The sequence below is a fragment of the Limanda limanda genome, chromosome 14, assembly GCF_963576545.1.
Source record: "Limanda limanda chromosome 14, fLimLim1.1, whole genome shotgun sequence".
Lineage (NCBI taxonomy): Eukaryota > Metazoa > Chordata > Actinopteri > Pleuronectiformes > Pleuronectidae > Limanda > Limanda limanda.
The window spans coordinates 952312-963636 of record NC_083649.1 but is presented as its reverse complement, the minus strand read 5'-3'; the positions used below and the strand labels follow the sequence as shown (position 1 = coordinate 963636).

General features: G+C 43.8%; 1 protein-coding gene across 1 annotated transcript in view; it reads right to left on the bottom strand.

The window, feature by feature from the left end:
• Nucleotides 1–4510, bottom strand: part of trappc14 (trafficking protein particle complex subunit 14) — a 6142-nt gene extending 1632 nt beyond the window's left edge. Inside the window, exons 1-8 of the mRNA XM_061086574.1 lie at nucleotides 4318–4510; nucleotides 2463–2803; nucleotides 2073–2168; nucleotides 1618–1747; nucleotides 1460–1546; nucleotides 1105–1225; nucleotides 672–819; nucleotides 438–520 (exon numbers count right to left, since the gene is read on the bottom strand). Coding sequence (XP_060942557.1) covers nucleotides 438–520; nucleotides 672–819; nucleotides 1105–1225; nucleotides 1460–1546; nucleotides 1618–1747; nucleotides 2073–2168; nucleotides 2463–2803; nucleotides 4318–4510 — 1199 coding nt within the window. The remainder of the gene's footprint in view (nucleotides 1–437; nucleotides 521–671; nucleotides 820–1104; nucleotides 1226–1459; nucleotides 1547–1617; nucleotides 1748–2072; nucleotides 2169–2462; nucleotides 2804–4317) is intronic.
• Nucleotides 4511–11325: the final 6815 nt, after the last annotated feature.

Here is an 11325-nt window from a genome sequence, read left to right as displayed (position 1 = left end):
CCTTGCTACATTTCTCAGTAAAATAAAAAGTTGATCACAAAGAAACTTACAATAAGTGCTTCAACCCCGAGGGTTCAAACCAAGAACAACAAGAATCAAGACGATTTCTTAAAAAATAAAGCAAAACTACAAAGTGCTATAAGTACGTGCCATTAAAGTGCTACTAAATTGTAAATTATTTTTATTTTTTTTAATTATTTGGACCAAGTTCGACGGGCCGGATTAAAAAATCCCAGCCGTACTTTGCCCATGTCTGCAGTAGAACAAACACTGTGCTTTTAGTTTGAAGACAAATTGCCAAACAGGAAGTGATTCTGTGAATGTTGCTGTGGTGACGGAGGTCAGCTGCTGCGTCTGCCTCAAACCGATCGGGTGAAATAAAAAGCATCGAATCAGTCGATGTTCAACATTCAGGCAACATCCTGATTGGTCCTTACCTGTAGTGGGTGTAGATACAATTGGTGAAAGGCATCTTGGGAGTTGACCACTGCAGCACGGCGACCAGGGGAACCTCCAGCCCCTGAAACACATCAACACAATGACATGTAGTGACCACATGAGGGCGCTGACACCAAGGTGTTGTCTCAGTGTTGTCTTTAGCTCGCTGAAGATGAAAAGTCTCCATGAGACCCACAACACAAACCATAATAAAGACCCAAACGTGTCCACACCTCGTTGGAGTCGTCCTGCCCCATGTCGTTGAGGTGCAGCTGGAACAAGAAGTCGTGCTCCTCTAAAGCGCTGAGCATGCTGGGAAGGCGGCAGGCCTCGCTGTCCACCCTGCAGAAAGACGCCATGCCGACCTCACCGGACTGGTGGCTGAGCAGAGGACACACGAGGACATGAGACACAAACGTATCTGATTTCAGACGTGAGAAGTGGCTCATTTCAATTTAAACATTAATAAAAATCTCTCCTGAATCTATATGTACGTAATCCTGAGAAATCTGCCACTGTGATTGGTTGGTTAATACAATGAGATGTGACATAATAACATTATTACATTAGTAATAAAGTTCTGCACGTCAAGTCGTATAATATAAACTACTACAAGACACATTGTGTCTCAAAGTGAAAGGTGACGTATTTGACTAAACAACGCACCACACGTTGTCCACCAGCAGGACGGAGCCGTCTGGCATCATGGGAAGGTACGAGGCGTTCAGGTTCGGCAAAATGCGAACATCCCGAATCCTCACCTCCTCCTGAGAAGACTCATTCAACACTGTGGGGTATAAATACAGTTTTCAGTTTAACTTTTATGAATCTAAAACCATTCCAATAACACGTGGTTCCTTTAGAGCCTGTCCTGATGCTGGTGATCGTCCAACCTGACGTCTGGTTTCTTTTCCTCTTTCAAAGTAAATTTGGGATCAGACTAATTCCTGCCTCTCCCTCTTTTCTCTATCACACCAGGAGGCAACAGAAACATAAAGCTGAATACAAAACCATCTGGTACCTTTGAGGACAGCGAGGTGTCTCCCGGAGACGGTCATCTGTTTACAGCGGACGGTTGGCGGCGGCAGGACGGTCAGAGTGGTGCTCACTGTGGAGGACGGGGGTTAACGCTGAGGTCAGAGGTCAAACTGAAAGTGTATGAATGTGTGTGTGTTGTACCCTGAGCCTTGAAGGTGTTCAGGTCGTGTCTGAAGGTCTGTGTCGGTTCTCGCTGCTGCAGGACGCTCAGGTAACCGAGCTCCTGAACCTCGGCTTTCTCTGCCTCCTTCTTCCAAACCGTGACCATCACCTGAACAAACCACACTGAGGGTCAGACTCCTCTACAGGGAAGCCAACGCCTCTCTGTCTCCCCCTGGTGGCTGGCTGCAGTAACGCTTATAGGCCTCGGGACATGGATCAAACTATCACTACTGCACAAACCCTGACTCCACATAACGTCCTCAGCGTTCATAAGATATTTATATATGTGTTAGCTTCATTATGTATACATTATGTACATCTTAATTTGTAGACGTGTTTCCTCTTTTTGAGAGTCGTCACCAAACAGACATGAATCACTCCTGAGTCTCCAGCCTGTCTCCAAACAAGACGGATTCTAGAGCCGACGTTCTGACCTTGACCTTCAGCGTGCTGACAGGAAGTTTGTCCAGAGAGACGGTGAGAGGGAAGATCACTTCATCCGTCAGAACCACCGGCTCGTCCAGCGGAGACTGACATGAGGAGACAGACGTTTCAATCATCAATCAATGCAAATCAGTGAAGTCAGCAGAGGGCGCCGCTGAGCAGAGCGCTAACAACCCCATGTAGTCTAGTGTAGCTGGTTAGCATGCTAACATCTGCTTTGCAGCTGTTGAGTCAAAAACAAATCAGATGAAATGTTCTAACAGCATCAGTCTGCAGGGGGCGCTACAGACAAAATGTCACCAACTTCATTAGGATCAGTTCATGGACACAGTTTCAAACCGTCTCCTCTTTAGATGCTCACTCGTCCCCCCCCCCCTCACCTGAAAAGGCGCCCTGTGGAACTCCCTGTGGGCCGTCCCTGACGAGTTGTGGATGAGCAGAGGTTTGCAGTCCCTGAAGCTGCGACACCGGGAGTCCACCCGGCTGCCGAGCGCCGCGATGGCCGCCTCCGCCGCTGCGATGTAGTCCTCCTCGCCATCTTCATTAGCCTCGTCCCCGCTGCTCTGGTAGTCATGGTGATGCTGGTGGTGGTTGCCGCGGTGACGGCTGCTCTCACCTGGACTCACGCTGGCCACAGCGCACAGAGAGCCGGCGAGCTCCCTCCACGCTCGGCTGCTGGCCGACTCCGTCCCGAAACCTGCCGCAGCGCCATCACCGCCCCCTGGTGGAGGAGGAACGTAGTAAATATACATGGGCTCTCATTTAGAACCGTGGGCAACTTCTCACGCAAATGTTGGGATTCATAAAAACAAAGTTGACGCATTTACACGCAACCAATGCGTGTGAACGTTTTGCAGACGTGAGGCGTTGAACTGAAGCAGATTGTTGATCCACTTCATTAAAACCAACTGCTCAGTTTTGCTCGCCCGACAAAACTGTTCCAGATGAACCTTTAAATTTAAAAATATATAAATTACTTACAGCAAATTTACGTTCAGATTCCATTAAACATCGGAGTAACGGAGCTGTGTCGTTAATAGTTTTAATAATATCTTCTGACACTGTGCGTGTATCATCAAAACACTGCAGTGAACAGCGCTGTTCCATCAGGTGCACAGGGCTGTTCCATCAGGTGCACAGGGCTGTTCCATCAGGTGCACAGGGCTGTTCCATCAGGTGCACAGAGCGACCTGGAGATCACTATGAAGAAAAACTATTCACTTTCAAACGTCTATTTCCAATTAATCTCCCAGAGCAGCTGAGGATCCACTGATGTGAGGGAATCGGTTTCATGCTCTAAATAAATAAATGCTGACGTGACTCTGGAGCGTGAAGCTGCAGATGGAAGCAGGTGAAGGGTCAGGGTCAGGGTCAGGGTCAGGGTTAAGGTTAGGGATGAGGAGGAGACGAGGGTTTAACGATGATCAGCTGATCTAGATTCTATAGATCTGTGATCTCTGAGTCCAGCATTAGATCGACTGACGGAACAGAACCGTCCCAGGACCAACACCAGCTTCTGATGACAATTCAGCTAAATTCTGTAGATTGAGGACATCACGTCTGTCTCTGAATTTAATAATCCTGCAGTTTTGGAAGATTAAAAAACAAACAGGAGACACAACAAGTTCCCTCACATTCTGACAGGGTGTGTTTTTGCCTCCACCTTTGAATTGGATCTTTTCTTATTTCCGGTTCTTTCTCTGGTCTTCACTCTCTCTCTCTCTCTCTCTCTCTCTCACTCTCTCTGTGTCACAGCAGCAGAGGATCAGTGAGTTTACTTTATTAATCACATCACTGCTGTCCCATCACATGTCTCTTCACCTCCACCTCACTAACAAACACCTCATGTCAGTGTCAGGAAGTCTTACAGAGGCAGAAGCTGAAGACTTTGGGACAGAGGCTGAAAAGCTGCAGCGATGGACAGTGATGTTTACACCTGCAGGATTGAAAAGGTGGATATATATTTCCTTGTATAATAATCTATAAAATAAAATAAGATGAGAAGAGATTTATTCATTCATCTCGTTACAGCAGCAGCTCATCAGAATGAAGAAGAGAAACATGTGAATAGAATCTTCATGAGAACTGAAAACTCTGATTCTCTGTCTGAACATTGAACGTTACAGGCACACTAAATGGAGCATCTCCCTCTCATCCGCATCCGGATGAAGAAGAGGAAGAAGAGGAAGAAGAGGATGATGAGGATGAAGAGGATGAGGGTGGTGGAGGGTTTACCGGGGCCGGGCTCGGGCGGTGTGGCCCCCGCGTCCCGGCAGCGCAGCACCAGCAGGAAGCGGACCGTCTCCCCCAGGTACAGGTGGCTCCGGCGCGGCAGGCTCCGGTACCGAGCCGGGTCCGACAGGTCCGCCAGCGGAACCGCCGGGAAATACATGAAGTACTCGCACTGAGACTCCATCATCTGCACCATGGTGACGGAGGTGATGGAGGAGCTGCAGGAGCTGCACCACAGTCACACAATGACTCGCACTTCCTCTTTCACAACAAAAGCACGGGCCGGCTCACACAAAGACTATCGCGCCCCCCAGTGGCCACATGCAGGTAGTACCTGACCTGATCAGTGTATACCATGGGCTGCATTTTGAGCAGGGGGCAGAAAGATGTTGCCTATAATACAGCATTAAAGTAAAATGATTGCAACAAAGTAAAAAGATTAGACAGACACATAGCTCAAATAACTTGCATAATTTATTAATTTATTATTATCAACATGAGGCGACATGCACCAGCTTCATCTGCACAACACTTTGTGTTTTCCTCCCTAACTAAAGAAGGCCTGCAACTGTTTAGAGTCATTGCTAAGTGTCATGGATAATAGAGTTCATTTCTATATTCATTATATATTATATATTCAAATGAAGACTTATTAGAACAATGTTTATCTTTTGCTTCCTGACAAAGAAGAAAAATAAAACACTGGGTTCTTATCTAAAGTGTCTTTAGTGTTTTATTTGTCTTCTTTGCCATAAGAGACAGAACACGGTCAACACAGCTGTGTCCTTCAGGCTCGTCCGTACCTAATAAAATGATAGGAAACATAAAAGTATGGCATTATTGTAGAGGAAGTGTTACTTATGAACAAAGCTTGTATCTTTATTTTCTGTGGATATTCAACTACTGATTTTGAATATGGTTTTGGATTAAACTGTGCACTACCAAGACAATGAATGTACTGTATGGAGTTCTTCCACATTATTAGTATTGCAAAGCTTATTCTCCAACGACTCATCCTCATAAACTAACGCTTCTCTCTGCTGGGTGGACCGGATCATGTGGCTTCATGTCGGGTCAATAACTCTGTAGGCTATGGTCCTGTTAGCATCGCTATTACTGCTGCTGGTATGCCTGCGGGCTAGCCGGTGGAGGCTAACACCCAGGTACAGCAGGTACTGAATCACTACTTTTACAGATAAATACAATACTAAACTTGACTAACCTCAGAAACGGGAGCTCACACGTCTTCAGCCTCTCTGCCAGGAGAACAAGCTGAACTTCAAAGTGTATTATTCATCCGATGTGAGTGAACCTGTCCACAGACCCGGGTGGTGTTCACTGACGGAGCTAGCCTGTTAGCCTGTTAGCCTGTTAGCTCAGGTGACGTCGAACCGGAGCGTCAGCCTGTTTCCGGGTGACGCTGACGCTGGAGTCGAGTAGCTCTCTGGGAGACGTCGTAGGGCCCATCTGCATAATCACCACTCTCCCATGTTAACAGTGGCCTGTGTGCTTCATGCTGATTGGTGCTCCCATGGCAACAGGTCTGACGCTTCCCCTGTGTGCCCCGAGCTGAGACGTACGGCGAGAGGGAAGCGTTTCACACAGCGAGCACACAGACAGAAACACACACGAATCAAATGACTCCAAAACAAGACTATAATGCTTGTGAGTCGTTTATTCACACACACATGCACGCTTTTTGCATATAAAATAAAATAAAATATATTTTTGCCACAAAGTTCAAATATGCAGTATTTAGCTTTCTGCACACCAGCGCCATCTGGTGGGGCAGAAACGCCACTGCAAGTACTTATACAACGAAATTCAGTTTAGCGTCTAACCAGAAGTGCAATAAAAGGCAGTAAAAGTGCAGAGTATTGTGCATATTAAAGTGAAAATGTAAATAAATAAGATCTGTACAGTAGAAATATATATGGAATATAACAGTATTAACAGGAATTGTATGATATAAGGACGATGAATACACTATGAGCAGGATATAAATATATATAAATATGAATACACCAAGGGAGTAGGTTTGATTTGGACATTTGGGGTCCGTGGGATATGAAAGTGCTTCCTAAAGTTGATAGGTTTTTTTTGTATTCGCAATGATAATTGAAAAAAAAATCAATAAATCGGCTTAATTAACATGTAAATAATGCATATCTGAATATCAAAAGAGAATATGCATTCTGTAATGTTATAGGTTAAAGCAACTAATGAAAGAAAATGAGTCAACTTAGAAGAGTTTTCAACTTTACTCTGGTGCAACTGTAAACAACATCAACAACATTGTAAATAAATATTTTTGAAATAATACAACAACAGGTGTATCACTAAATGTACAGGTCAGTATAATTTCCTGCTGGGCATTTCTTCCTCCAGTGCCCATGAGCCAGCTGCAGGGTCATCAGCCAGGAATCGCTAATACTAACATATACACAGATTAGTGTCCATTGTGCTCTTCCTATTTGAAAGAACCAAACACATGCCTACGTCTTTCTGTAACAGAAATGAACTGCTGATAGATTTCTTTAAGGTCAATGTTGTCCAGTGTCTCCTGATGGACATGGCACACTGCAAGATTGTTCAATCTGACTTGAGTCATGGTGGTTCTCAGCCATGTTTGAAGCCTCCTGAGAGCACTGAAACTTCTTTCAGCCTCAGCTGATGCAACTGGTATGACTAGAAGCAGCCTGATGAGGGACTCAACCTGATCAAACAGACCTCTCACTTCAACTGTCAATCCTCTCATTATTTCTGCCACTTCAACACTAGATGTGACAGTGTATTTGGACCTAAACATGGCTAGTTGGACCTTTAGTATGTCCCTGTTCAGCTCTGGGTACTGATCTACAATGTCATTCACTTCTCCAGTCAGGAGAGTTTCCTCCAGCTTTTGCAAGACATTTAGATCTGGTTGGTTGAACCTCTCCTCAAACTGAATGTGCACACTATCAAGCATTTTATAGAACTCTGTTCTATAAAGCTCCTCTGCTGACTTGGGGATGTGCTGGCTTGCTTCACTCGTGAATCGTTTTGGTGGCTTTCTTTGGTGAGGAATCTGAATGGGCTCAATCCCAAGGGAGTCAACCATAGCCACTGCTTTCTCAAAAACCTCATGAAAGCTCTCCTTATTTCTTTTGGCATGTACAGTAGATTTCACACACTGTATGGCACTTCTCATACCTGCAACAGTTTCAGTCCTTTTTTGAAGGGATGTGTTCAGACACTCCAGCTCCTCTATCACTTCTAATGCCAGACAAAGACCAAGTACCGTTTTCCCTTTCTCAAACCTCTCACGCAGACCATTTGCTCTCAAGCCTGTGTTTGACCCACCTGATGCCATCTCCTCCAAGCTAGACAAAACACGTTCATACTGAGACAGCACCGCTCTGATAGCTTTACCCCGCACTGTCCACCTGGTTGGACAAAGTGGTCTGAGTGATTTTAATGGTACCTCTGAACTTATGGCTTTGGAAAATATGTTCTTGAATTTTCCTGATTGCTTGTTTAATGTGCCAAGCTCATGCACCCACTGTAAGGAATCATTGATCAAGGGACTGGCTCTGCATGCAGACTGCGTAATCAGGTTAAGACAGTGTGCCCCACAATGCACATACAATGCTAACGGTTGCTGTCTCTTCAGTTCTGCTTGTGCTCCAGAATATTTGCCTGACATATTAGCAGCACCATCATATGTCTGGCCTCTTAACCCAGAAATGGGAATATTGAGCCTCAAGAGGACATCCTCAGCCATTCTTGCAATCTCCACTCCAGTAGTACCAGGGACCTCATACAAACCAATGAAAACCTCCCGTGGTACCAGGTCATGGTCCACATATCTAAAACAAATAGCCTCTTGTTCTGTTCCTGTGACATCTTGTGTGCCATCAATGATGAGTGAATACTGCAAAACTGGTAGCATCTGGATGGATTGTGCAATACTCCTGACAATACAGTTTCCTAGCATCTGCAAAACCCCGTTTTGCACTTGAGGAGAGGTATAGTCATGACAGCGAGCTAACCAAGTACTGAGACGTACATCATCCCTGGCTTTAAATTTCAGAAGTTGAAATAGATTGCCATCTTTTGTCTCATGGCCTCGCAGTGCTATGCCCTGCCTGGCAAGGTACTGTATTGATCCTACAATATTTTGTAGGCAGTACCTAGCATCCTCTTGTTGCTGTGCCCATGCACTTGAGAGCTGCGAATCTATTGGGCTTCCCTCTTGAGCACTAACTGTCATGGCATGATGGTGGGATTTGGTATTTTGATGCCGCTGAAAACTGGCAAGTGCATTCTTCCAATTATTAAATCCCTTTGACGAAAAGGCAGGGTCTACCTTTTTATATAGTGTGCTTTTCTTTATAGTGTATGTTTTCACACAGTGAAAACAGAGAACCCCTTTGATGGAGGGGCTATAGTGCAGCCATGGATACTGCTTGAACCAACTCTCTTGAAAATGGAGGAGCTTGTGTGGCAGCTGTTGAACTGGAATGTAATTTGGGTGAGGTTGGTTTGGTTTGTCCAGAATATCTTCTTGAATGCTGACAATCTCCCTGACCCTATCCTTGGCACTCTCCCTGCTGCTCTCTCCATTTGGATCAGTTTCCTAAGAAATCACAGTATACATTTGACCACGCTGTAGCAACTACTGCAAACACACTATTAATATAGGCCTATTGTTATTCAGGTCATAATCAGACTAATATTTGACACAATGCTGAATCTCATGACTAACATATTCATCATTATTGAACCTCACCTGTGAATTTCCAGCCTCTCTTCCATCTCCTCCAGCTTCTCCTTCTCTAGCCTCTCCTTCATCTTCCACAGCATCTCCTCCTCTGTCTCCTTCTCTATCCTCTCCTCCAGTCTCTCCTTCTCTATCCTCTCCTCCTCTATCTCCTCCAGTCTCTCCTCCTCCAGTCTCTCCTCCTCTATCTCCTCCAGTCTCTCCACTGTCTGTCACCTGACAGAAGTATGTTGATGCATGACATATGAACAGATATATTAGGGTACATACATGGTTAGACAAAATGTTCACACAATTATTATGTTTTATTCCCCCAAAATATATACATGTATAAAATCACATGGGCATCTGCAATGTGCTTGTTGTTACTGTAAATGAGAGGGAAACCTTGAAGGAAAATAAAGGTTATTAAATTTAATTAATGTTTATTTATCCCCAAAATTTTTTTTAAAACATTGCTCCCTTTCCACACAAATAAAACATGAAAATAATGGTAGGCCTATACCTTAAAATGCGGATCTCTTTGGCATTATAGCCTATGCTGACTAATAATCAATATCAGTATTGTTATGGCTCTAAAATATATAACCTTTTAATTAACTGACACGTTGACTTCTAAAGAAGTCTCTTATGTCCAGTTTTCGTTTCTTCGACATCCTACACACACACACACACACACACGCACACATGCACGCACAGCGCGCACGCACAAGCATAAAACACACACAAATATAAGTGTTGCTGCAAATGACATCACTGATATTAAAATCCGTCTCGCTGACGTGACCGAAGGCAGAACTTACACTCGCAGATGCAGATATTAGCTATGCACTGAGGCGTCCTGTTGCTCCTCCTGTCTGGGACTAGCAAGTTGCCGGTAGCTTTTTTTTTTTTTAACAAGCAGATGGAGTGACAGCGGGGACGGCCAATCAGGTTGAATATAGGTTTGCGGGAAACCGCTACAGCCAATCAAAGCGCGATAGTTGTTTAGAGGCGGGACTTCTAGCAGAGACTGATTTTTAACCCTTTGTGTACTATAATTATTGCCTAAACAATACGGACAGCGGGTGTATTATTGGTAGGGACTACACAGTAGAGGCTGGATTTTGGTAGGGTCGGGACCCTATATAATCCTACGCCCTTGGAATACACTATAGGCGGGGTAATACAGTAGTAAAAAAAAGAAACAGTAGTGCAAATGTACAAATGTTCAAATGATCAGTGGTTGGAGGAGGGGGTGTGGCAGTCCAAGCCAGGGTGGAGTGGGGAAGTATAGTCAGTGGAGAAGGAGTGTGTGTGTGTGTGGGGGGGTGGGGGGTGGGGCCGGAAATTATAACCCGTCCGCTGTCGAAAGAATTGAACTAAAAGTTCTGTAAAAGCCCTTTTGTTGAATCTGAACTAAAACAGAGGATGTTTGTGATTCAGAGGGAAACGGGTTTAGAATACTGATGTAGTGTTGTACCTGCTGTATGACGTCATGGGAGGGAAGTATAATGTTAAAGTTTAATGTATACGTATAATGTTTAAATATAATGTATAAGTATAATGTATAAGTACAATGTATAAGTATAATGTATAAGTATAATGAGAGAATAAAGGAGCTGAGGAGTTAAACTTCATGTTGGGACAGATGTTTGTCTACCATCATAATCATATGCTTACATGCCTTAAGTGGTTTTTAATATGCATTGTTATAAAAGTTACCGTTAATGTCTAATGAACAGATTAAAGCAAGTTAACTACAGAGTCGTGTGTTTGGTTGTGACTTGATTTTTATTTTAATAAGTTAATATCAATACACTACATGTGTAAGTTGCATGTGATAGTAACTATGTTTCACAAATGTTCAGATACAGGCTGGTACATCCTCCATTACTATTTCCACCTTGTTTATTTAGCCTGTTATGGAATGTTAGAGTGAAATAGACAGTTTAGATAAGATTATAATATCCACACACCAGTGTTGTAAACAGTTCTCATATTTTTTTTTTTTTTTTATAAATCTGTTTATTGAAACATATCATATCATGTTACATGACCTTTACAAATAGATGCATGTTTTTTTACTAAATAAACAAAACATACAAACAAACAAACCAACAAGTAGAAAACATACATAACATTATCCCACCCCCCACCCCAGTTGGTCTTCCCTTTTCAAACAGAATATCTTATCAACACCTTACATTTGTACGTTCACATTGATGTAAGAGCACAGCTGGACAGAAAAAAAACAAACAACAAAACAA